This window comes from Colossoma macropomum, unplaced genomic scaffold, assembly GCF_904425465.1.
Source record: "Colossoma macropomum unplaced genomic scaffold, Colossoma_macropomum, whole genome shotgun sequence".
NCBI classification, from domain to species: Eukaryota; Metazoa; Chordata; class Actinopteri; order Characiformes; family Serrasalmidae; genus Colossoma; species Colossoma macropomum.
The window spans coordinates 19,104,496-19,131,600 of record NW_023494806.1 but is presented as its reverse complement, the minus strand read 5'-3'; the positions used below and the strand labels follow the sequence as shown (position 1 = coordinate 19,131,600).

Below are 27,105 nucleotides of genomic sequence, written 5' to 3'. Positions count from 1 at the left end.
TGCTTCATAAATGTTTTTTTCTTTTCAAACCAACAGAATGTTTTGAAGACTAATTACATGATTAACAAGTTAAGTAAATCCGTTGGCTGTTAGAAACTATGTAGTTAATCTGAATATGGAGGTAATTGCATTGTACTCATAAAAAAAGACATTCACAAATGTCAGAAGGTTAATCTGATACCTTTGAATGCTTTAATGTTCTGATTAATAAGAAGACACTTTGGCCAAATTTGGAAGAATGAAAAATATTTTTATTGATAAAAATAAACAAAATAATATAACAAAAGAGTAAAATTAAATAAATGTTCTGTAGAGAGAGAGAGAGAGAGAGAGAGAGAGAGAAAGAGAGAGAGAGAGATTGCATGTAAACAAAGCTGGTTTCTCTGTACAACACCAGCCAAACTTGGCAATCTTTCTGGGGTTAGTGTAAAGAAAGAAAGTAACCAGAAATGCAAGTAAGTGAAAGTCATAGAGAGAATAGGCACCATTAACTCAAAATGGCACTACATACCTCTTACAGTAGCCAGTGGCCTCCTTGTGGCTGGCACCCAAAGTTTTTCTGTAGTACACTTTGGAACCACCAAAGACCACTGGAAAAGAGTTACAAACTAAAATGCCGCCTTCGCAAATAGCTGCTCTATAGAGCATAGCCTCTTTAAGTACACATGTAAAGTGTAGGAGCACAAATAAATAATGGATAAAGGTTTTGATACCAGTTTGTAACCCTGTTGTACAGAGTAGGAAGGAAAACGACTTCATGTTTGGTTTTGTCAAGTTGTGTGCGTGCTGAGTGCATGTGTGTATGAATCATGTCATGAATTAATTTAGGAGAACAACTGACCAAACAGGTCATGGCTGAAAAAAATAAGCTAATGTTTTAAGATCTAGCCTTCAGCAGAAATTTGCCTTGCAATTTTTAGTGGTTAGTTAAAATCTGCCTGAAACAGATTAAAAGGTAATGACTGTGCGAATAAATCTGGCTTAACTTTTCCTCCCTTTGAGCCATGCAGACTTCTCTGTAGGCGACGTCAGCAGGCCTAGGGAAAAAAGTTTGACACCAGTTTAGTACTGCAGCTTTTTAGGAATCTCCCAAGGGAAGGAGTCACGGCCAAAGTGGCCGTAGGCGGCTGTCCTCTGATAAATGGGCTTCTTCAGCTGCAGGTCCCTGGAACACACAGGCCAGTGTATTATGCAACCGTTGAAGACTAGAAAGCTCCACACACAGTAATCACCACATAAACTATATTTAAAGCACAAATCACAGCCAGCCAAGAAGCAGACAGGCTACTTACCCTTTCAATGAAGAGGCGAAGCAACAGCTTGAAGTAGAGAGCAACTCTAACAACAATCACTAACTAGCAAGCTTTAGCCATTAAGTACACATCCCTTAAAACACAACCCAACCATTTACCAAACAAAAAGGGCCAGGTGCATTGCTAACCAGTTACCATTAATTTAAATTATCAGCCTTGTTTAGAATTGAATATAAAATTTCTTCCCATCCCTATATATATATATATATAAAAAATTTGGTTTGACTTTTATATACACATAAATTAATTAAGATTTAAATGCATTTATTTTTTACATGTGAACTCATTAAGTGTGGAGGCCCAAGTATATTTAGATGGATTTCAGCACTAGAGTCCAAGAGAAGGTGCAGTGCTCCAAATCAGCGAAGCAGCAGCAGCAGACACCATTATAAATGCCACTCCATACTAAAAGAACTTAAATTCAGCAAAGAATAAAACAGAAGTCCAAATGTCTCTGATCTCTGATGAGAAATTCAGACTGTGAAACTAACCAAAGGAGAAGAGGCAGAGAGGCTGAATCCAAAATGGCAGGTATTTGACAGTGTACTATGCAAGATGTAAAAGCTATTAAGTCATATCCTATTATAGGCTCTGTATAGACAGTAAAAGGCCATTTGAGATTCAGCTAGAATGGAAAGAACTGAAGGTAGGAGAGTGGACATAAGGTTGGTTTGTCCTGCAATCCAAAACAAGGCACATTTGTTCGTTTTACCTCACAATGACTCCTGGACGGAGGTCAAAGTTCTTTTTGACAATGTCTAGCAGTTCCCTCTCACTCTTTTGGGATGTGCCATAATGGAAGATGGAGATGGACAGAGGATGTGCCACTCCAATGGCATAGGATACCTGTAAGATGTTTTAAGAGCAAATTCAGTCATCAATTATAATTAAAAGCAGACTTTGGACAGTCTGTGTATTTATACACCCATTACTCACAATAAACAATTGCCAATGCTTAATAATTCTGAATAACACTAAATAAGATTACCACAGTGTGTTTACCAGTCATTTCTCACCTGCACAAGGACACGCCTGCACAACTCGGCTTTGACCAGAGACTTAGCCACCCAACGGGCAGCATAGGCAGCAGATCGGTCCACTTTAGTGTAGTCTTTCCCAGAGAAAGCTCCTCCACCGTGGGCACCCCAGCCTCCATAAGTGTCAACAATGATCTTGCGACCTGTTAAGCCAGCATCACCCTGCAAGCAGAGAGGTTCATTAACACCTTAAATTTAAAAGGATGGCAAAGAATATTGGATTTTTTTAAAACATAAAAGTAATGGGCAAATTTAATAGCACATAAAAGAACTATGGTTATTTCTGTAAAAGATGGCAGTATGTCTAGATGCTTAATCATTACTTGTATATTTACTTGTGTTACATGTGTGTTATGCATGTTTTTGTTCTGGACAATAATTAATTAACTGTCAGGTGAATTTTGCAGTTTTATTGTACTTGTAGAAGTCAGCATGAATGAAATAATTTCATATTAATTTTTTTTTTTTAATGTTAAATGGATTACAGCCCTATCTTATTTTGCAAGAAAGCATAAATTTTGGTAATGGATGAAAAAATTGTATCACCAAACCTTGATCAACCAAATTCAGAAAATATTTTTTGAATACCTGAGGTCCCCCAATGACAAAACGGCCACTGGGCTGCAGATGGTAGATGGTGTCGTCGTCCAGGTAGACACATGGGACCACAGCCTTAACCACCTTCTCCTTCAGTGCGTCACGCATTTCATCCAGGCAAATGTCCTCATCGTGCTGCACTGAGATCACTATTGTGTGGACACGCACTGGCAGCATTGCACCACGGTCTTGTCTGTATTGCACAGTCACCTGAGTGGATGAGCAGGGAAAAAAAAGTCAACGCTACCAATGCATAGACATTGCTTGTAATGGAGGAGGTAACAAAAAATTTGCTTCCACAGATACACTGACCAGTCACATTTCATTTTCTCTCTCTGCAGTTGTTTAAATGACGCTTTCAGTGATAAGACAACAGCTAACATTGCCAAAAAAAACTGTGGATAGAATGTCCTTCAGTGCTTTAATCCTCTTTCATTTCTCACTAACAAATATAAATGGTAGAACTGCCATTGAAATACAGCATCACTAATCCTTAATGCCAGCACCATCAGAAAGCAACTGTTAAACTATATTTCGTAAAAAGCCAAGAGCTGAGCTTACCTGAGTCTTGGAGTCCGGTCGGAGCCATGGTAGAACACCATTGCGGCGCAGTTCTGCCATCTTGGCATTGAGCTTGTGGGCGAGGACGATAGTGAGGGGCATGCACTCTTCTGTCTCATCAGTGGCATAGCCAAACATCAAACCCTGAGGTATGCAAAAGAGCATAGGACACTGAACAACTGTATGCTTCACAGAAAAATTGAGATTTTAAACTAAAATTATATAGTAACTAAAAGCTGATTGCTGCTGCCAATCATGGCTTAATCGTATTTATCTTTTACCAATTTTTTACCGGTACTGTTTTGTTGGTGTTTGCACTTTCTAGCAAACCTTAGGAAAACTAAAAATTGTGATACATATCGAAAAGCAATGACTGACCTGGTCCCCTGCCCCAATATCCTCTTCGTTGCGGTCCAAGTGCACCCCTTGGGCAATGTCTGGAGACTGCTGCTCCAAAGCCACCAACACATTGCAGGTCTTGTAGTCGAAGCCTAGGAGTTTAGAAGATATACATATTAACTCACTGGTTTTAAGCATGAACAGCTGGCTATTCCATTAGCTGACCAAGCCCTGCAGAGCCTACCATACAGTCAAAAAGCTCAGTGATAAATCATGTTCATTTTTGCATGTTACTATTCTCCCAAAAAGCAAATATGGCTAAATATGGCTAAAATAGTACAACAGCATGAATGACAGCTCAGCAGTTTTTTCTCGTGTATTACTATGTGCTGACACACCAACCTTTTGTGGAGTCGTCATAACCAATGTGTTTGATAGTGTCACGGACGACCTTCTGATAGTCCACAGTGGCACGAGATGTCACTTCCCCTGCCAGTAGGATCATTCCAGTCTTGGCTACTGTTTCTGGAAAGAAAAATGCGTGTACATGAACAGCAAGTACATGTCAATGGCTTGAAACAATGATTTTAAGGTAAACAGAACACAGAAGCACTTCAAAAGTTTATCTTTACCACATGCTACTTTGGCATCTGGGTCTTGCTTAAGATGGGCGTCAAGCACAGCATCACTAATTTGGTCACATATCTTGTCTGTTAAATATAAAACAAAATTAGTGTCAGTGTGCAAATGTGCAAAAACCGTTCATTCTATACCTCGACTGATGTAATAGGCACCACATTTAATAGTACGTAAATCAACATAATTATCGTTCTTATTTTTATTCATTTATGGCTGAACGCGCAAGCTATAAACAGAACTAACGAATGTTCACACATCATTCAATAGAGAAATCAAGACGTTCCAACTCTATTATGTTGTACTGGCCCGTTTCAAAGCCTATATAATGTTCTACGGAGGGATCGGTCTTTCGTGTATGTATGGCCACCACAGAGTGAAACACAACTGTAAACTGAGACAGTAGAGGAGAAAAATAGGTGCTGATTTGTTTCATCTCTCTTGCGATTGTCATGCCCTTCACCTTGGCTGCCAGACTGTAGGCCATAGACTTAGCCCGCGTTGTGCGATCCAGACGTTTATGGTAACCCCATTTTGTACTGCGACAAAAACACTTTCTATAGATTATACTATTAAATAATGATACTATCAAAGGTTTTTATACCGGCAAAAGTAGGTTGTAGTCTTACAGTGTGATTTTTCTTTTCATGTTGAGCATGAACTAAGCGTGTTAGCTCTAGCCATACGGTGTCTTTCAATTTTTAATTTATGTAACTGTTATTTATAGGAAGTACACATAAAACGCACATTTATAGTTATCTAGATATAAACAAAGCTTAAAAAAGCAAGCAACTACAGACTTCTGTATTTAAGACGTGTGTCTCTCTCACTGTAACACGTGGTTCTCCCACCCCTATACTGTACACACTTCGCCCGCCTTCTGAACATCGTCCATCGTCTTTGTGGAGACTTTTACCTGGATGCCCCTCTCCCACGGACTCTGAGGTGAATAGAAAGCAGTCTTCGTCAATGAGAGCGTTGTAAAAACCGTTAATCTCTCCGTTCATCATATTTGCGGCTTTTTACTTGTGTTACCAACCGCTCTTGCTGCAGCTGACTCGTGCGCCGGTCCGGGACTCAAAGCGATTCAGTCAGTCCGCCCCTTTTATTCCGTCTCGCAGCGTCACGCGCCGGCAGCGCGCGAAAGGCCAGGACAAGGCGGGGCCGAGATTCCAGGGGGGCGGGACCGTGAGAGACCACGTGTCTGTGATGATGTAAAGGTGCTGTTGGATGTCGTCGACGAGAAAGGCGAGTGGATTTAAAGTGGAAATAGAGCTTTTGATTACACTCCTTAAAATTATCAAAAATAAAAAGAGTAATACATTCCTTAAACATCTGGAAAATCTTAAACACCTTCTCACTTTATAACTAAAAAACAGGCAATTACATAATGATGGACACAACTACAGTTTAACACTTTATAAGTAAGGATTTTTTTAGCATCACGCTTACAAATGTATTTAATTTTTTAGAATGTGGCCACACCCACAATGATGATGTCATTTATTAATATTTAACACACATATGACATCCAAGCAACATTTTTGTTGTTGACTGACAAAAGCACAGTGCCATTAAGTTTAAGTATCCCACTTTATCTGATGTCCCACTTAAATTGAAACCTTTAAATGGACTTGGTGTGTCAGTTCTACATTTCTACAATATAATAATAACAACATAATAATACACTGATGACAATGATTGTAAATATTCTGATAACAACATCAACAAGTTCTTGCCTTTTTAAGTGTCCTTTTTAAAAAAAACTATAGTCGTATATCGAAATAAAGATTAATCAAAGCCATTTGCCAGGCTTGCTGCAAAGGTGTTGGTGTTTGCTGCAATTTATCTGTGTCGGTGCAATATATTATTGTTAAACTGATTTGAATCAAGCAACATTAATGTACTGTTTTTCTAATGCATATTCACTGTTGAATTGGACATAGCTTGGTTACTGTGCTTATTGTGCTATTTCACTTCCAGTCTAATGGTGCATTTGACCTCAGAGTAGACAGTGTAATCGGTTAGGCCCTGAAACAGTTTCTGTACTAAAGTGTAGAACATGGGTGAACAGTGTTTCCATTTGAGGTGTGATCTGCCCTGTGATCTGTTAAAGGACTTTATGTCAATGACTAGTGCTTTTGATTAAATTAGAAAAATATAGCACCACTGTAAACTGGCCTTGTGGGAAAATTCCATAAAAAACAGAATGCAGTTATGTAAGAAATAACATTTGCAGCCCCAAAGCTTTCTTTTGCCACTTTGTTCCTTATCTATTTTCCCAGAGTGATTTGGACTTGCTTGGATTGCTGCTGTACATCTGCTTTTCTTCTTATTATAGCCTATAAAAATTGAGATAGCAGAGCCAAGGAAATTATAGCCCTTTTTCCATCCTATTATGCTTCTGTTAACTCTGATAAGGCATCTGCAAATGGAGTGATGCTGCATTCGTAGATGGCATATAGCAGCCATGGCAAGATACCACTGCCAAATATAATCTCTCTCTTATTAGTAGCCTGTATACACATAAAGCACATGATGACTGCCATTCAGTCGGCTTTGGCTTCCCCCAGCTTAGACCCTTACTCATGTAGGATTATGACGTTCGCAAAGAGAAGGTCATGAATTCCCTCTGGCGCTTGATGTGCTGTAAAGATGATGTAGGGGTCCCTTCCATACAGAGATGAAGAAAAGTAAACTTAAAACAACCTACTGTAACTGTAACAAAACCTCATGTTTTCATTCTATTCATTCATCATGATATGTTTATGCAATGTAAAGGGCAGCTGGCATTTTCAAATGGTGTGAATAAATTTTAAGAAAATGTTCAGTTACAAGACCTATATGGCAGGCCTGCTATTTTGGAGCTCTTGTTTTGTTCAAAGTGTCATCATTCTTATACAGTGTTACTATGTTTGCTCATAATAGGGTATTGAAGTAGCTGTGGTCTGAAAGGAACTATCTACAAGAACTAATGTAGTTTTTGTGGGAGCAGTAGGCTAATAGGCTAGTAAGTCAGTAATGCCAGTAAAAAGAGAATACCCTTCTACAGTACCATCCTTGTATAATACCATGTGTGGTATCTATCTATCTATATATATAATATATATATATATATATAATATATATATGTAGTGTGTGTGTGTGTGTGTGTGTGTGTGTGCATACCATTCTACTGAACCAGTTCAAACTGCGGTGCAAAAAACTAACAAAAAGACAAAAAAAACCATAAGGATTATATTATGATCAATTTAAACTCAATGCATTAATATTGACAATAAGTTAACTCCTAAATCTCAACTTGTGAAAATATTTTTTTTGTTGTATCTTGTTTGTTTGTTTCTTTTTACTAAAGACCTTTTTGATTATTTTTAAAAAGTTGAAAGATTTAGATTTATCATGAGTGTAATTTTTAAATAAAAAACTTGCTGGCCCAACATTTTCATGTCACTACTGAAACACAAAGAGTTTTGCTCCATAGGTGGAGCTTGATTTTAGGAAGTGAAACTGCATCCCCATCCCTCATGGCCACATGGTGAGAAGTTAGATCCCTTTGCTTTGAAATAAAAGTGTCTCAAAATGAAAGTTTAGCAATTGTCACTAAAAACTTGAAACAACAAATCATTTTTTTCTGCAATTAAGTAAGCATTTTGTCTTTTGGAAATATCATGACTTCTGGTGTAGTCATGTAGTGGCTAGCATTCTTTTAATAAAATACACATAATTATGGTATAAGTCACTCGAAGCAAAATGATTTTAATCTAGTGGAAGTGGAACCCTGCTAGAAAAACTAGCATAGACCAGCATGCTCATTCACCAGCATATGCTGTGTTTTGGATGCTGGTATGCTCATTAGCAGCAATTTAAACAAAAAGGCTGATCACCAGCAAAACCAGCATATGTTGTGTTTTAGTGTTGGTATGCTGGGAAACCAGTATGACCATGCTGGGTGGCCATCTAAACCAGCACTAGACCAGCATAAACCGGAATAAACTGTGTTGTGTTTTTTTTCACCACGGAATGCAAGGTAAGGTATAAATGCTCACAAAAATACACACCAACACACACAGAAACTTGAATTTGATTAGTCAGAATTACTGAATGCAAAATTAAGTCGTCCACAACGTCACAGTGAGACAGCAGATTTGGGGCATGAGTCTCTAACACAATGGCACTGGCTAATACCACACCTCCCAACTGCAGCCAAGTATTGCATCAGAAAGGCCCCAGAGCTAACATACACATGCCAACACACTTAAAAAAAACACACCTCTTCTTTCCCATAGTAATAATAGAAAGCAGGATAGTATTGTTTTTCTTACAAATCTCCCAAACAATGGCTATTACATAATTACAGTGTTACATAACATTGATTTCCAGACATACTATGGTTCCATCATACCACCAATCAACCACTTTTAACACTTAAGAGCCTTGGGTCAAGTGAAAGGCCAGCCATATGACATTGTCATACTGACTCTAATGAATTTCTATTATACAGTATGCTGAATAATCATCAAGTCCTGGCTTGTGTATTACATAATGTGCAGGATGATCAAGTAAGTCATTGCTTGCGTGGGACCAGGAAGTTGGCAGCGCAAAACAAGCTGTCAGCAAAAATCCCAACAGTCAAATCCCACCACTACGTGCCTTATCAGTGGTCTAGTCCATGACTGTTCGTTTGTGCTTTGTGATTAGGTCAGTTGCTTGTTTGAGATATATATAAAGCAGGAATGCGAAGTAATGACTTTGTTGCTGTACTTTAATCCTTTTTCACAGTAGCCATAAAATGAATGCCTTTTTTGGAGGTCAGTTAAACTATGCCTATTCTTTAACAACATTGTTGGAATACATTTAAATGGAAATGTGTATGATTTATAAAACTGGAAGCCAAGTGGACTTTTATCTTTGTTGGTTAGCAGCGAATCAGTTGTGGCAGTTGTGCATGATTTTTTGATATCAAAAAAGTTGCTGTCTGTTTTATCTATGCACAGCCACCTATGTGGAGAGGTCCCCTTTTACTTGACCATTTAAAATGGTTGCAACAGTAACTTTTATTTCACTACTTTTCTAAATCTTTGTCCCTGAGAGCACAGAATTTCTCAATGAGAAATTGAGAAATGCTCAAAACAGTGCATTTGTCAGGCTCTCCATTTGCTGTAACAGTATCTGCTAAATTATCAGCCACAGAGAAAATAAATAAAACAACCAAAAACAATTTGAAGGAAGTGTTCTGTTCTGTTGCAAAATGCTACAGAATGAAATGTCTACTGTGTGTGCAGTTACACACTGAGATACTTGTGTTTAAAAAAAAGCATGTACTTCCATATTTTTAATGTTTATAACAGTGTGGGTTTTAAAAGGAAACTCCTGCTTGTTTGTTTAATATCGTATTTGAGATTACAATGTACACACACTATTAGTATTTGAGTACTTGAAAATGTTTTGCTTTCAATTAAGTGCTGTTTGGCTGAGAAAACTTCAAACTCAAGTATGATTTTTGAGTACTTTTTACAACACTGGCATAAAGTGTACTGGGGACATTAACTTCTTTGTAATGTGTAAAGACTTAAATTACAAAGGACTATTATAACTGTTTTTCATATCCAGCTTAAATTTTACATGACCTTTACAGTAATGTATTCTACAGCAAGACAACAAATAAACAAAAGAAAGGTTTGCAGCTTTTCATCAGGTTTTATTAAAAGCTAAATACTTTAGCCAGTATAGCCTTTTAACTTATAAAGTCTACATGCCAAAAGAGAGAATAGTAAATAACCCCAGAACTAGTATCTCTGTTAGCTGCAGTGGGTATTCCGGTAGTTGATGAGTATAAATGGGATTAATTGTATAGGCTCAGCAGAAGAACAAGCCTTGTTCTTTGGCCCACCACAAAGCAAAGAAAGGTCACATAAGGTGCCCATTACATAAATAACATGCTTAAAGGTAACTTCTGATATAGCGGTTCTTTAATATATAACTTTCACTGTCATGCCAGTAGTTAATGAATAATCTAGGCCAGATATTGGTGTAAAAGGCTAAATCACAGTGAAGGAATCTTTTTTTTTTTCCTGCTTTAACACACCTCATCCCACTCATCAGTTTACTGTCAAGTCTTTCATAATGTGACACACATGAGGGGAAAAATGCACCCTGTGCAGTGCTAGCAGTGAGAAGATTTTATGTATTTTTTTTCTGCTGTGTCCCTCTAGTGGGCACTAGTGGTGGTGCTTCACCACATTCAAGCTGATTAATGATTCTAATGTGTTTAAAAAGGCAAAGAACAATTCAAATTGTGATAAATGGACATAGTGTGACCTAAATACACACACATTGCACCTAAAATGAAAAAATGTGAACATTTTATTAAAATTTTTTAATGTATTTGAAGCCATAATTTTCATTACTGCATTGTAGCCAGATGTTTGGCCAGGGTGGAGTCTTTTCTAATACTGCATAAAAATTCACGCTGTAATTCTTTAAAAATTTCATGTCCATGCACAACATTCTCATCTCTGAAACATTTTTTGGCTTCCTGTTAAAACACAAGGGAACATTTTAATTTTCCCATGATGTATCTTGAAGAGAAGATCAAAGATAGTAAAGGTGGCATTACCAACTCACAAGTAATGGAAATAATACTGACCACAACAATCTAAAAATATAATAACTATTAAAGAAATGAATTCTTTTGCTGAGTCACATTGGCTTCACTATTGTCAGCATGTCATCTCATTATAATACATGATATATAATATGTAATATGCATATTCTTTTAGTAATGCGGTCTTTACAGCAATATGTTGTTACTACATAACAAATATTTTGCAGCTAAATATGCATTTAAAAATATGCAATATTGCATTTCGAATGACTAGAAGTACTTTCACATGCAGTACATGTAATTTTTTAATATGGCGCCTGAAGAATATATTATTTTGGTCGAATATAATTATAGGGTGTTTTCACTGTTCATTTTTGCAGAATAAATGGTAAAAAGTTTAAATAAGAAATTATATACTTACAATGATATACTCTTTGTGCTATTATAATGAGATTTGGTTTGAAATATTAAACATAGTGTACATTTACATGCAAAAGTTTGCGTACCCCTGGTCAAATTAAATGTTTTGTTTGGAGTGAAAATAAGTCAACACATCCTCTATAGACAACATACTTTTGCAAATTTCAATGCACAACTACAGTTTATTTGCTGAATATAACTTACATTAGAAAAAAAGCATCAAATGTGGCCTGTGCAAAAGCCATGGCACATTTTTTGTTAGGTTTTCTTTTTTTTGAAATGTTAAACTCGGGCACAAGAAATTGTGCAGTAAAATTTACAGAAAATGCCATTTTTAAGTTTTTTTTTTCCTGCAGAGAATATGTTAATTTATTTTCACGTAATCAACACAACAAATAATCTGACCATTTGCATATCACGGTATGAGTAAATTACTTGAAATAATGTTTACAATCTGTATATGCCTTGCTTTATAAGCATTATATTACAAATAGCTTAAAAAGACACGACAAGACATGTTGTCTTTTTCTGCACTCCCACAGTCCCACCTCCCTTGCTTAGTGTTTTCTGGAAAGACACTTTGTAATACATTATGATAAGTTCATGCCCATTATAATAAGTTCACATTATATCTTATTCTAAACCTGGTTCAATTAACTTCATCAAGGAAATCATCTTGAGATGTACAACTTGAGATATTTAGCATTATAACTTACTTGGACATATTTGTGAATTTCTTCAAGTCATTTCTGTTTTTTGTGTATGCTTTTGGGGATTTTAAGCACTATTCAGCAGTAGTCATTTGCAATGAGTAACTGCATTGTGTGCGACTGTATCGCATCCAGATTTTATTGTGGAACTGCTGATGAAACTGAGATCAAACCTTGCTGTGTACATTTTATACATGTTTACATTTTATAAAGTGAAACTGCCAAGACCAGAATGTTACTTTTCAACTTTGATTTATTTTCAACTAGGGATTTATTTTCTCTTGGACAATAATGTTTGGACAACAATGGCCAGATGGCTCCCTTCACAAGATATCCTTCATCAAATGAATATGTGAAACTATAGACTACAGTAAATTATACAACTTATAAAATGTAAAATGAGGTGAACATAAAGAACTGTAAAGATTGAAGATGTGATACCAATTTAAGCTGTGAATTTAAAGAAATGCATAACATATCAATTCAAAGAAGGAATATTTAAAAGAGAACAATTAAAATAAAAACAATCCTCTTTATAATGCCTATAAGACACTGGCCAGCAGAATGACATTTTACATACAGTAAATAAATAAACTGCAATGAAAAAATAAATTAATGCACATCATATACATAGAATATCCTCTATTTTTTGGCATTGATTATCATCTATTCTTTACATCTACTTCATATACACATAATTTCCATCAAGAATCTCTACATTATTTCAACAATAACATTCCTTACCAATATGCATGAATATTATGTTCTTTCCTTAGAACATTGTATAAAGCACTAAAACATAAATTCAATACGGAATAATATTAAAGGCAGGTTTTTCTGGTTTTGGCTTCCCATTTTCCTGCAACTGGAAACCAGAAACTGACTTCTCTGACACTGTTTAAATCAGGGGGGCTTAATCCTTGCTCCCGAGATCTACCATCCTGGAGAGTTCAGATCCAACACACCTGGATCTAATGTGCAGATGCCCCTGAAGGCCTTCATTATGTTAGGTGTTATAGTGTAGATCTCTAAGACCAGGACTGGGCACCCCTTGTTTAAATAAATGCTCTTTCCTACAGTACATTTCTAACTATCCGGCTTGTTTCAGTGATGGGATTCTGGAGATATTGTTCCATTGCATGTGTAGCCATAATCCTTACCCAATCTTCACCACCAAATTAATCAATGTAATGGCAATATGTAAAGTTAGACTAAGTCTGTGGTTGGCCATGAAATGCTTTTCAGTCACATTGCTTGGTTACTGAATTTAGTAGCCCTGCTAGAGCTTATCATTTTGTCATGTACAAACAAAACATTTGAGATGTTCATCTAATCAGATTCAGAAGTAGACTGTGTTTCCACTGTCTACATTTCCAGGAAAACAGCTGCTGTTTCCAATCTCAAAAAACTGGTCCAGTTCTGAAGACACTCCAAATATGAAAACAGTTAAAGCAAAAGGGTGCCCTTGTTAGTAGGAAAATCTGTTTTTTTTGTTTGGTGCCTAAGGTAAGAAACTACTGAGAAATTAGATTTTCCAATACTTTTTATACTTCCAAATTACTTTTTAATCCAAGACATTTTGTCTAAAGACCTGACCAAGATGAAAACAAGTATCAGTCAAGAACTGTAATTCTTTTTATACTGCAGAAATGTATGTTTTAGGGCTTTTCATGTGCTAGAAAGATTACATTAGAGTAACAAAGAAAGCATGCCTATTACTTTTGTGTGCCCTTTTGTGCAACAGAATCCTGTGCTGAGAGTTGCAATATATTGCAGATGTCCTGAGTTGTCCTAATATGGATGTGGGAACTAAGCCTCTTAAGGTAATTTTTGGAAAAACAGTCCCAGTGGAAAGCGAATTGTTCGTCTGAGGATTGTGCTAAATACCTGCAATTTGTTATTACTAAAAAAAACGACAAGATGCCTGCAAATTCCAATTAAATTCCAGCAAATCTGACAAACGCCTTTGCAATAGAGCTGCCCAAACGTTTGCACATGATTATTTCTCTAGTGGTGAAGATCTCTAAAAATGACTTTGCTTATGTTGCGTTTCAATATGACAGTAACCTTAAAAAGGCAAAAATAAATAACACTACATAAAGCACCTTAATTCCCTTCATTTTATCTGACCTTAATAAAATTTTCCCACACCAATTCCCACATCAGTATTAAAAGGAGTTTGACAGCATAATGTATCACCATATCATGACATATGGCCATGCAAACACATGTACATAATCAAATACATACACTCTATCTCACCATCACAGTACAGCGAGACAGCACACTGTGTCAAAAAGCTAAGTAGTCATGGCACAAAACGTCCAAAATGGTGCACTGAGATTCACTAGTTACTACTCCGACATATTGCTGCTGGAGACAGCATTGTGCATACTACAAAGAGAAGAGAAGAGAAGAGAAGAGAAGAGAAGAGAAGAAGCGAGAGAAGAGAAGACACCACAGAGGACAAATCCTAGAAAACTAGACAACATAGAATGCCATAGGATTCCTACCACAGTTACAGTAGAGGCGCAGCACTTTTGGATACAGACTAAAGCTCAAATCTAGCCACAAAAACTTTGACGAAACGTCCTTCTACACCTTTGAAATTGAGTATTACAAGTTTCACTTGTGAGGGATGATCATTTAGAGTATTAGCCCTGTAATTTCATTGATCATTTTACCTTTCTGTTCTTTTCTTCTGTTGTCTCATAAGACCTGCCTTCAATATCAAACTAAACTACTAATGATAACTGGCAAAAAAGTGAATGACTGCTCATTTCCTTGGATTGGCACATCATAACATTTCTGGTTGCTTTGGATTATCAAGAAAAAGGGGAAGAACGTGACTTCAGAGTTTTCAGGCAAAGTCTTTTAGAAGACATCTACTGTAACAAGAACACTGTATCACAGCACAGCAGGAACCTTGCAAATAACTAATTACATGATTAAACCTGTACAGTCAAGGTCATGACAAGATTGTGGTTAAGACTTAACAATAATTGACTTAATAATATTCTTATCTGTTAAATTAAAGTCTTTTTATAGAATAATGTATTAGCTGTGTGGAAATGTAAAATATGTTTAAATGTGCAATGGAATGACCTGCCCGGTTGTAATTCATATAAGAAAATAAATATCTTGCAATCTTTACACACATACACACACAGAAATGTTAAAATATACCTCCATCTACTCACCACACTGGTAGAAAAGACAAACCATATTGTAAACACAAGAACAGTGCCTTGTTGAAATCCCAGTGTACCTCTGCACAGGCAAATAGGATTTGTAAGCAGTGGAAGATCCAAAGCTCTACTCTCATTTGTGCTGTCAGTCTGGTTGGCTGATCTACAAATAAAAACCTGGCAGTTTCTCAGAGCCTTGGCAAAGACTGTGATGTATTCAGCACATATCATAGTAGACGCTAGATGCAATTAATGAATACAAATTGGTATAAACCAAACCAAGTAATATTTTTCATGAAATCTCTCTGATGTGCTTGTGTACCTCTTGCTGTGCTACTTCTTACTGTCCCAGAATTGAACCATTTAACATGCTGAGATAGGGAAAAAGAAGAGAAAATAAAAAAATGTGCGTATGGTATGATTTCAGTTTACTGCGAAACAGGCACGGACAATAACTCAGCCCACCCTCTTAATTGTCATGGAGGGAGCTGCTCACTAAAGGCCTATGTCTGCCCTGCACCACTACAACACATAAGACAACATCTCCACATAACGAACGACTTCACATTAAAGCAACTGCACGAAGACGTTATAAAACCCCCAAGAGAATCCTTCAGCTTCTGCCTTGTATATACAATCCATCGTTCTCAACAGTGTGCTTATCTAGGGCTTGCCGGTGTTCTTCCCTGAGTTTGCACCATCAGAGGAGTTGTTCCTTTTGGGAGTGCTACAACCCGTTACGGCAGAGGAGGAATGTGGCGAGGTGTCTCTGGAGTAGGGATTGCTGGAACTTTCCATCTGCCCTTCAGTAGGTGTGTGGCTCCTGCTGCTGCTGCTGCTACCCTTCTTATTTCGCACAGGGCTGGAGTCACATGACTCTGCCTGCTTGATCTCATCCTCGGAAGTAAAATCTGAACTGTCTGAGGGGCTGAGGCCAGCTTCACTGGAGGAGGGCAGTTGAATCTGCAGGAAAATGAAAAGAGTTTAAAACAACACTATAGCAGAAATTAATTACATGTTCCCTAATATTGTGACATCTGCCACAGGCCCCTGTGTTTCTGTGAGGTGCCTTGGGGGTGTTATACCATTTAGCCAAAAGCCATCTGAGTGTAAAAGTTACTTTAAACTTTTTAAAGTCAATTTTATTTATATGATATAAAATTTATTTTATTTATACCTAGGGATCTTAGTTATAACAGTGCGTAACCCAGTTGTGTGGAGGCTGCACTTTACCCTGGCCAGCTCTCACTGTGAGGTGTTTCTGTGCATCAAAATGGTATATTACAGCCACAAAGAGGGTGAATAAAATAATATAAATGTGAGTTTTGTGATCCCTATACAAAAAAGTTACTTTTCAGGGTCTTTTAGGTGAATCTCTGAAATATCTGTCTGATTGCTGTCAAAAATCGTAGATGACATTGCTATGAGAAAACAAAAAGATGACCAAAAAACATTTTAATTAAACCTGTTTAATACATATTACATGAAAATCTAATTTATATGTGACCTTGTTTTACCTCGTACCCCACACTCTATTTGTGTTACACCACATTTTGAGCTCATTTTTTTAAAAGCTTCACTTTTATCGGTAACTAATAGATGTTAATATCAAGGCTAAACGTGCCCCTGGTGTGCATCTAATGCCTTGACTGGAGGTTTTCTCACCTTCCTTTCCATATTTGCATATATGCAACTCATAAATATTTCTGTAAAGTAATGGAATTAGGGCTTTCGTTAGCAATCTCACTTTGATTAACAACAGTTACCTGGAATGGCTCTGTAACACCCACGATAGAGCTCATATTGTTGCTATAATAACCCAGGATGAAGTCCCCAGATTCTTTTGGCAACTCCTCCTCTGCAAAGGTAACCTAGAAAAGTGGAAACAAATGGAAACTCATAATCAAATACTGATGCAGCTACGTTTTCTACTAAAAGTACATGGAGAATAAACAAGTATGTATGTTGTTTGTTGGATAAAAAACTGTGACAGGTCTTACTTGGTGCTCCTGTCTCAGGTAATCTGATTCTTCCTGCTTAGCCCAAGTATAACCCACATAATCTTTGTGATGTTTGAATCCAACCTGGAAAGCCATATTACTTAAACGTCAGCTATCGAATCTTACATTATTTATGTTGTATTTCTAATTATCAGTCATTAATTCCTGATAGTACTAATCTCATTTAAACCTAATAAAACATTCTTAATATGTTCTAAAATTCTAAAATTGTGGATGTGGATGTACCTTGTAAAGACCAATCCAATCCCAGGAACTTCGGGAGTAGTTGGGTGCAACCTTGAATTTGGCAACGGCGTCAATTACTTCTCTCCACTCATCCTCTACGATAATTGTCACTAAAGGGATGTCCACCTTATACGGGAACTGTGGAGACCATTGCATGTTAAAGATTATACTGCTACACAGTTCTGACATGAACTTCCTCAACTTTCCTATCAAATTCAGCTACTGTGTGCTAACCTGCAGGGTGAAAATAGAGGAGACTGGCTTGTGGTCACTGACAGTGTACTCCATGTGGCTACGGTAAAAGTGCTGGGTCACTCGGGTGCCACTGGTCAGACCTGACAGAGAGCTGCGCTTGGACATGTTGTTGCTAGCAGGTGCCATTGGCCTCAAACGCCAGAGAATACGATCAGTCCATGCCGGCTTACGCTTCTTCCCACTAAGAAAATACACATACACACACATAAGCGATAAATTATAGACTTAACATAAAATGTTTTCAGTAGAACTCACTAAAATTAAAAAAAGCTAGCCAAAAAAATAAAAAAAATTAGCCACTCTGCAGCGCTCAGTGAAGAAGAGACAGGAATAAAACTCCATAGCAACAATCTTTTTTGAATAAAATGACTGTGACTGGCATGTAGTTTTCAGGACTCATACTTACACAGTGTTTGGGATGACCACTTCTAGGTAAGAATAGGCTGCTACAGATTTTATTAGCCTTAAATAGGTTTGATCAAATATGGCGTAATCTAATACCATGATATTTCAAGAAATTTTCACAACATACAATGTCACAACTTTTTATTTTTTCAGACATCTGATGAGTTGGAACGGACAAAAAAGAACCAGTGGTGCCACATCTAAAAATACTTCCAAAAGATTTTTAAATAAGATTTCACACACACTGCACTGCATTAATTAACCTGGACTGATGTTCTGTTTGTAATAAAACACACAGGTGGTTGATTTCTAGAAGTACTGACGATATCATGATATGCTCAGAAAGGCTTATTGTGACATAATTTATCAAGATAATGATAATTGTCATATCGCCCAGCCCTAGCCTTAACGCAGTACCATGTAATTTTTTTGCTAAAATTGAAATAAGTAGCATTAACGATAAATGGAGAACACACTAATAAATGGAAAGTGTGCACGGCTGCGAGTCACCCTGTAAAGCCTGACATAATAATTTAAAGGTCAGAGGTACCAAGACCGATTTTGCGGGTGTTTTTTGACCACGTCTTAAAACGTCCTCACGTATTAACGTCACACGCATAGGCTCAAAAAGAAGGTCTATGTTTAGGTATCAAAGGCAAAATCATCATTCTGATGAAGATATGATGACAATGATGATAATTCACACACATCCTTCACTACATTTTGAGTTCTCTTTAAATACTCTCTCAATGCACTCACAAAAGTCAGATTCATCTACTTGTGAGGGTGCAAAGAACAAGCAATGTTATTAAACATTTTTCTGCATGTTGCATGCAATTACATATTTCCACCAGAGAGGTCTCCAAATCCCCTAATCCTGCACAGTATTTCTATTTCTGCACAGTAAGATATACTATATGCCCAGAAGTATCCAGACATTTTTATAATTGGTGGATTTGGCTATTTAAGGTACACATTGTGACACTGTTACAAATTGTTCACACTGTCATGTAATCTCTAAAGAAAACTACACACAAATTGGCTAAAAGAGTTAAAGGATAGATATATGGGGTTATTAAGGTTAGGACCAGTTACATTCAAAGAAAAATCCCCAGTTTACAGTAAACAGTGTTTATAGTGTTCGTTTCCATCTGGACTTATAAAGTAAATAAAGTAACACACTAGGTGTTACTTCAACACTGTCAGTGTTAATTCAATTCAGAGGATTTTGTTGCATGTGAATTCATCTTAATTTAAGCAATTAATTCAACTTGAAACGTGAAGTGAATTTATTATTTGAGGAAATCCATACATAGACATATGGTTGTATCTGAAATGTGCATCTCGAAAACTGCCTATAGTGAAAGTTTAGTCTTAGATGTTTGTTGTAGTTTCTACTTCTCATGATCCACATAATCCCGAACACGCTCAGTGATGTTCTACAAGGTTTTGGTGGTCTACCAGGTCTTGCACAGTTGTCAGGAGTCTCCTCTATCTTGAACTCCTCTATTTTCACTTATTTTTCTTTGTCTTTCTCTTCCATATGTAAGTGGATTATCTTATATATAATCTTCTCATAATTTTCTCCTGAAAAATTTATAACTTTATATATGATGGCCGTTTTCACTGGAAATTAAATACATATGAATGATGGTCTCTGGCTTTTGCACAGTACTGTAGCTAAACAACTACTAAATTATTAAATCTTTCCCCAAATGTAATAATAATAATAATAATAATAATAATAATAATAATAATAATATGTTTGATTTTATATACTGCCTTTCTCATACCCAAGGTCCCTGTACAAGCCAAAGTACATACGACAATATAACAACAATCAATAAAAGCATTTATATTATACCTATTGTGGAGGGAGAAAAACAAAGGAGCATGAAAGTGTTGTGTAAACAGAAATGTTTTAAGTTGGGCTTTGAAGGAAGAAAGTAATGACAAGAGTCAAAGAGCCAAGAGTGCAGTGCTAGACTGAGAGTATGAGTAGAAGTGTAGGGATGGAGAAGTTCAGTTATTTAGGAGCTAGGCCATGCAGGGCTTTCTATGTTAGAAGGAGTAGTTTAAACTTAACTGTACCTGGTGTCATATGTGTTTGTCCCCACATCAAACTTGTAGGTTGGAGGGAATTTGAGTGGTCCTTCCTCAAAGCCTTCCAGTACAGTTTCACTATCTTTGGCCATGTTCAACTAGACAGATGACAATAAGATCAGGCAACATGAAAACAAATACTTGTTTTGCACAAGAACCTGCAATAATTATTAAGCTGGTAGAAGAGATGTTTTAGATTTATACTAAAACATGGGTTCCCAAACAATGAGCCACTGTATTGTAATAATAATAATAATAATAATAATAATAATGCTTTACATTTAAATACAGCATCCACAGTTTAGAAGCATAATAACTGAACGAGACCTCTCTGTTTTCTGTATTTTACAGAAGGTATTTGCAGAAGGTCAGTCAGTATCTGGAGATATAACAACACGAGCTGGAACAGACACACATTCTGTGACATAAGTGGGTGCTTTAGGGTCATTTAGAGCTTTAAAAAACTATTAGCAGAACTTAAAAATCTTTCCTCAAAGATACAGGTAGCCAGTGCAGTTCTTTCAAAATGGGAGTGATATGATCTCTCTTTTTGTTTTTATTAAGATCCATGCTCCGAATTTTGTATAAATTGTAGAGAATGGACTGTTGTCTTACAAAGCTCAGTAAGAAGAGCATTACAGAAACAAACTGCTTGTAACTTGCATGAACAAGTTTCTCTGCATTGCCAATAAAAAAGGCAGAACGTTCGCCATATTTCTCAAATAATAAAGAGCTACTTTCATGACTGGTTACATGCAGGATAAAAAGAGCTCAAAGTCTAAGATTACAACCAGGTTTCATACTTCAGGTTTGGTATATGAAGCTAAAGAACCAAGCTTCTCATAAAGCATTTAGTACCCAAGATAAATATTTCAGTTTTTTACTGATTTAGTTGGAGAAAAGCAAGCATGTTTTGGGTATTTCCTGCCCAGTCAGTAGTGTCTGGCTTATGTCCTGGCTGTTCAGGACATGAAGGCTATTCAATGATGTGACAGATTTCCCAGCATCAAGAGGTGAACAAATACGAGGCACAAGAATCCAACACTTCATCCAACCAGCACAAAGACTTTTAATCAGCTCTACCTTGTGCCAAAAACATCAAAGTGAATTCCCAGACTGTTTGTCTATGAAGCTTGCTGCAGTCAAATAGCTTGGCTAATTAGCCAGGCCAGATCTAAATGAAGGCATTTAGACAATGTTTTTTTGTAATACTGTTTTTAAACAATAAACTTTATTTATTGTCTCTTACCTGGTCTTTTTCCCATAGCATAGAAAGTTTGTTGTTATCAATAGCTGCCTTGACCATGTGCATCTCCAAGTCTTCAATACGAAAGTTTAGATCCCCAAACCAGAAAACAACACTGCAAATAACAAGAATTGGCCTTTTTTAACCTCTGAAACTTTTTGCCTTAAAGAGCCTTACAGTCTATTAGCATAATCCCAAATAATGCATGACAAATCCTCATGCTAATATCGTTGCAACTGTTTGGCAAATCTACATCTAAACAGTATGCTTATGATCAAATCAACTGATGAATTTCTCAGTAGCTTCTATGCAACAACATATTTATATTATGGAGCTGCAGTGTTGCCGTGACAGAGGTATGGGTCTATTTGTGTGGAACTCACTCATGATCCAGGACTCCCATGGCAGCTTGACCTTCAAACTGCTGCTGCTGCAGAATGCTCTCAAAATCCTCCATGCGCTGGTCCGAGTTCTCCATGTGTGCAGGCAGGTGGCAATTCAAGAAACAGATCGAGTGGCCAAACACGCTCATGCGAGCACTCACTCCACCTTTATTGCCCTGCAAGAAAGAGCATGAAGAAGCATGAAGAAGGGTAGGTGTGTGAGATGGAACATATACAGCACATAAAATAAACAGCCAGTCAGATAATAAACAGGCAGAACACAAAAACATAAGGCAGATCACAACAATATTAGAAGAACACATGAACATTTAGCTTATTAGTTTAACTATCAGGCTAACAGCTCCTCAAACCATGTTACAGATTCAATTCTAGTTCTGTTGTGTTCTGCCTTAATGCTGTTGTGTTCCTCCGTACTGCTGTTGTGTACTGTTTTAATGTTGTTGTCTTCTGCCTTAAAGCTGTTGTGTCCTTTTTAATGCTATTGTGTTTTTTCTAATGCTGTTGTCTTCTGCCATAATGTTGTTGTCTTTTCTCTTAATGTTGTGTTCTGCTTTAATATTGTCATGTTCTCGTCTTTTGTTTCCTTCATAAATGCTGTCATGTTGACTCTCTTGGCCACTCTACATGTCAATATCAGTATCAGTCAATTCGCTTCTGAATGCATTGTGATGGTATACATTTAAAATCCAAAAATCTCTTTTACATTTTTAGTTAACTCAGGGTAGAAGTGTAGATCATTAAAGCAAGCTGCTCAGCACATGTTGAATATTTTAGATGTTCTCTACATAAGTCTGAAACAAAGCAATCCATTGAGATGTAAATGACACAAATACTGACAATGGCATAGAGGTGCAGGCACATGTCAAATCCAAGCTGTGCCACATATTGTCAGTAGCCACAGGCAATAAAACTGACTGTGATCCAGGTGGAAAGATTGTGGATAGCATTACTAGTAAAACAATTTGACTGCTGACTGTTTCAAGCTTGACTGTAATGTTTGTTGTTAATGAATATGTCACTATTGACCTGCAGGACACTTTCTGAACCTTTTATAAGAGGTAAGTTATCTATAGATCACATACATACAAATACACATAACACACAAAATACACCAACTAGCCACTTCATTAAGTACACTACTTTGTACACATCTACAATCTTCATCCATTTTTTCAGCTACACTTACCATAAATGTGCCCTTTGTAGTTTTACAGTTACAGGCTGTAGTCCATCTGTTTCTCTGGAGAATTTGTTAGCTCTCTTTTACTCTGTTCCTCAATAGTCATGACCCCACAGGACCAATACAGAGCAGATATTATTTAGATGATGGATCATTCTCAGCACTGCAGTGACACTGCCATGGTGGTGGTGTGGTAATGTATGTTGTGCTGGTATGAGTGAATCAGATACAGCACTGCTGTTGCTCAGTGTCACTGCTGGTCTGAAAATAGTCCACCAACCAAAATATCCAGCCAACACGTCCTGTGGGCCACATCCTCTGACCACTGGTGAAGGACTAGAGGATGACTAAAACTGTGGAGCAACAGATGAGCTATTTTCTCTGACTTTACATTTACAAGGCGGACCAACAAGGTAGGAGTGTCTAATAGAGTGGACAGTTAGTGGACACAGTATTTAAAAACTCCAGCAGCACTGCTGTGTCTGATCCATTTGTACCAGCACAACACTCACTAACAAGTCACCACCACATCAGTGTCACTGCAGTGCTGAGAATGATCCACCACTCAAATAATGACTGCTCTGTGGTGGTCCTGTTGGGGTTCTGACCATTAAAGAAGAGGGTAAAATTCTTCAGAGAAACAGATGGACTACAATCTGTAACTGTAGAACTTCAAAGTGGACCTGATCATTTGGACAATGAGTATAGATACAGCACAGCTGTATATAATGAAGTGGCCAGTCATTGTATATCATATATGACAATATATGAAAAATAACAGGAGTTTCCAGAACTGAAGTTCAAAAAACAATTAAAATATATGGAGAAAATTGGACTCCTAAAAACCCAACTCCCTTTAAAAGGGATGGTATTCATTGGTGATGGGGTAGGCCTCGTCACAGACAGACACATCACAGATTTTCTTTCAGATCTAAAGCAAGAGTGGAGACTAATTTAAATACTCTTTATCTGATGGTGACACTTTGGTGGTCCACCAGGTCTTGCAAATAAAACAAAGAAGCTGCTAGCATTCTCAGAACAATGGTCTGAACACTCCAGAGCTGAAACCTCAACATCACTGAATGTGTCTGGGATTATTTGGATCGCGAAAATGCAACCAACCTATAAGACTGAACTTTGGAGGTATGATCAAATATCCTGGCTGATTTCTTTGAAAAAAAGTCTCCTGAAAAGAATGGAAGCTAAAGTGTGGACACAATAAGTGCTGAAAAATATTATATTTAGTAGTTCAGGCTTCTGTGTAATGTATATGTTTTCTGCTTTTTTCTTGATGCTGGAAAAAGAATAACTTGTTCTTAATGGCTGTTTTGCCTGGACATGCAATAAACATAACATGACATAACACACACATAAATGTTAAAATAAATAAGTTTATGAATGAATTAAGAGGTACCACAGAATCCTATACCTAAAGCGCAAAGAATTATGGGTAGCTCCACCCCCAGTGTATTTATATTAGTAATTATGTGTACTACTCATATACATTTCTGTTATTTATTTAAGTTAAAGTACTGAGACTTTACAACTGACAAGAACTGTTGACTGACAATCACATCTGTCAATAATGCACTGTTTAACTAAATTATTGAAAGAAAAATCCATATAAGTGGGAAAAAAACAATAAACAACTAAAGAAGGAACAGGAAGAACAACTGGAGCATGGATCTTTTTATTGTAGATTTTCTGTAGTGCCACTATAACTGGTTTGAGAGAATACTGTTAACATTATTCAAGTTTTGAGAAACAGTATGTTAGCACAGTTATGAAGGACCATTCAGAGCTGACTTACCCAGATTCCACCCAGCCCAGTGCGTGTGTTCTCTGTCTGTACACCTCTGATAAAAGGAAGGTGGAAATATTTGGCAAAGACCAGCAGCAACACTCCTTGCATTCTTTGAGACGTTACCTGTGAACAGAGGGTAGGAGGAATATAAACTTAGATATTCACTGATTAAAACAGGAAAAATAGTTAGTAGTTTTGCATAATGCATGACTGTTACATAATGTGTTGAATAATTAATATCTGCTGATTATGTATAATGCATGATTTCTTGACACTGAATGTTTATTTGTAATGGTCTGTTTGGCTTGTGCATTGGTTGACGCATTGTATTGCATGTTCTTAAGCCACTGAAGTCACACAACAGCATAAGGAGTTACATAATACGTAAGTTCAGAGAAAGACTAATCTACTTCTTCTACCAACAACTACCTGTTTTGTGCCCTTTATTTGCACCCACTGTCTCCCTGTATCCTCCATGTTTTCTGCTGATTAGGCCTCAAGGATTCCACTCCAAGCTAAAATGCTTTGATTTCTTCATCCTTTTCTCTTCAAACTCCTTAGCCTCCGTGTTATTTCTGCAAATTTCGCTAAATCTATTCGCCTGCACTTGTGGAAAGCTGCTTAAGCTAAGGCCGTAATCAGGAATAATAACTAATTTTATGCCAAACCTTTTATTTTATTACAAAAATTTAATAAGCAATTAATTAGAAGGTGCATATAATTCCTGTAAAGTATAGAGCATTCAAGATATAGATGGTTGATAAATTAAGGGAAAATCTGAATAAATTAGTGGAAAAATGCGACATGTGCAAATTCCAGACAGGTCTGCTACATTAAAATTAAGGTATTAATACCCTACCGTGTTCTGTGGCATGTACAAAGATGCTGAGCCAGTTGACCATCAATTACTTTGAAAGAGAGTTCATTATTGGGGCGTGGATGGCAGTGCACAACTCCCTCATTTCATTTTAGAGTTCAGTGGTGTAAAAGACCCAGACTCTGTTCTACAGAGGTGTGGAAAAAATGATACAGTCAGATGAGTTATTCTCCACCATTTTCTCCACAAGTGGGCAAGTGCATGTGTGGTATACACCAAGAGAATGGTACAAGCCTAAATGCTTGATCCCTACAGTGAGGGGTGCTGTGGCTCTGTTATGCTGTGGTGGTATTTTGCTGGCATGGTTTGGTTCCACCTGTCCTTAGACAGAAGAGTCACTGCAACTCAGCACAAAGTTACTGTGACTTAGTAGTAGTGTTGTAGTCAAGACCATTAGAAGTGAGTCTGTGTCAAGACTGAGACCTGGATTTATCAAGTCCAAATCAAAACAGAGATCAGGAGTGGCCAAGACCGAGACTACATTAAGATTTTTTCAGAATGTAAAAATAAAAAAAAGAAAGGTGAAAAAAAATTGTTTGTAGTTTATTGTACATTCACTATACATGACACATCTGAATAAATAATGTTATATTTTATAATATACTTTGTTTTATAATATATTTATTATATTGTATTATAGTCTTAGTCCAAATTTGCATTGCAACTTTTTGAAATAAATGATGGTGAGGTTATTCTCTGTCCCTTCTTCTCTAAAACTTATTTAGAATCACTACTTAAAGTCAAATGAATCTAAATCAAACAACATACATCCATTTTTATTATTAAATCAGAACATAGTAATAATAATATTCCAGTCTGCCCTCAGGAGATGTTTGAGATTTGGAACCAATGAACAACACCAAATAAATAATACCCAGTTAAGCTATCTTGGGAAGCATCAATTAGATCTTCAACCAACAGCAAACTGATTTGATTTAGACATGTGAGAAGTTTTTAGAGAAGTTTAGAAAAGTTTTATTTTCTTTGAGCTTATTGTTCAATAATGATAGAAAAAAAGGCTCTGTTTAAACTACCTCAATGGAGGCATCGCACTCAGCTGGCCTTAAGAACAATTTCTGAGTCTACCTTAACTCAAAACTCAGATAAGACAAAGTCAAAATGTTAATTAAAACCATTAAGACAAGATATCAACCCAATTGAACAGTAATTGAGAGAATAT

The 27,105-nt window shown here is 36.8% G+C and overlaps 2 protein-coding genes across 3 annotated transcripts in view; both read right to left on the bottom strand.

Moving 5' to 3' along the window:
• Positions 1–286: 286 nt before the first annotated feature.
• mat2ab (methionine adenosyltransferase II, alpha b) lies at positions 287–5,578 on the bottom strand. Its single transcript, XM_036598690.1, has 9 exons — positions 5,400–5,578; positions 4,480–4,557; positions 4,250–4,372; positions 3,887–3,999; positions 3,509–3,652; positions 2,939–3,157; positions 2,330–2,512; positions 2,026–2,159; positions 287–1,165 (listed from the first exon to the last, which is right to left on the bottom strand). The coding sequence occupies exons 1-9, from the start codon at positions 5,491–5,493 to the stop codon at positions 1,063–1,065; spliced, it is 1,191 nt and encodes a 396-aa protein (XP_036454583.1). The 5' UTR covers positions 5,494–5,578; the 3' UTR covers positions 287–1,062.
• A 6,888-nt stretch (positions 5,579–12,466) lies between these two features.
• The window catches only part of inpp5jb (inositol polyphosphate-5-phosphatase Jb), a 38,677-nt gene continuing 24,038 nt past the window's right edge, over positions 12,467–27,105 (bottom strand). For both annotated transcript variants that reach the window (XM_036598526.1, XM_036598527.1), the window contains exons 5-13: positions 25,055–25,171; positions 22,044–22,219; positions 21,664–21,775; positions 20,403–20,512; positions 17,886–18,087; positions 17,652–17,789; positions 17,406–17,489; positions 17,172–17,276; positions 12,467–16,368 (exon numbers count right to left, since the gene is read on the bottom strand). In XM_036598526.1, coding sequence (XP_036454419.1) covers positions 16,069–16,368; positions 17,172–17,276; positions 17,406–17,489; positions 17,652–17,789; positions 17,886–18,087; positions 20,403–20,512; positions 21,664–21,775; positions 22,044–22,219; positions 25,055–25,171 — 1,344 coding nt within the window. In that variant the 3' untranslated portion in view covers positions 12,467–16,068. The remainder of the gene's footprint in view (positions 16,369–17,171; positions 17,277–17,405; positions 17,490–17,651; positions 17,790–17,885; positions 18,088–20,402; positions 20,513–21,663; positions 21,776–22,043; positions 22,220–25,054; positions 25,172–27,105) is intronic.

Coding starts and splice junctions, on each gene's coding strand:
- mat2ab (XM_036598690.1), bottom strand. CDS start 5,493: ATGATGAACGGAGAGATTAACGGTTTTTACAACGCTCTCATTGACGAA. Junction 4,558..5,399: donor CGTGGGAGAGGGGCATCCAG/GTAAAAGTCTCC, acceptor TATATTTAACAG/ACAAGATATGTGACCAAATT. Junction 2,513..2,938: donor TTGTCATTGGGGGACCTCAG/GTATTCAAAAAA, acceptor CTCTGCTTGCAG/GGTGATGCTGGCTTAACAGG.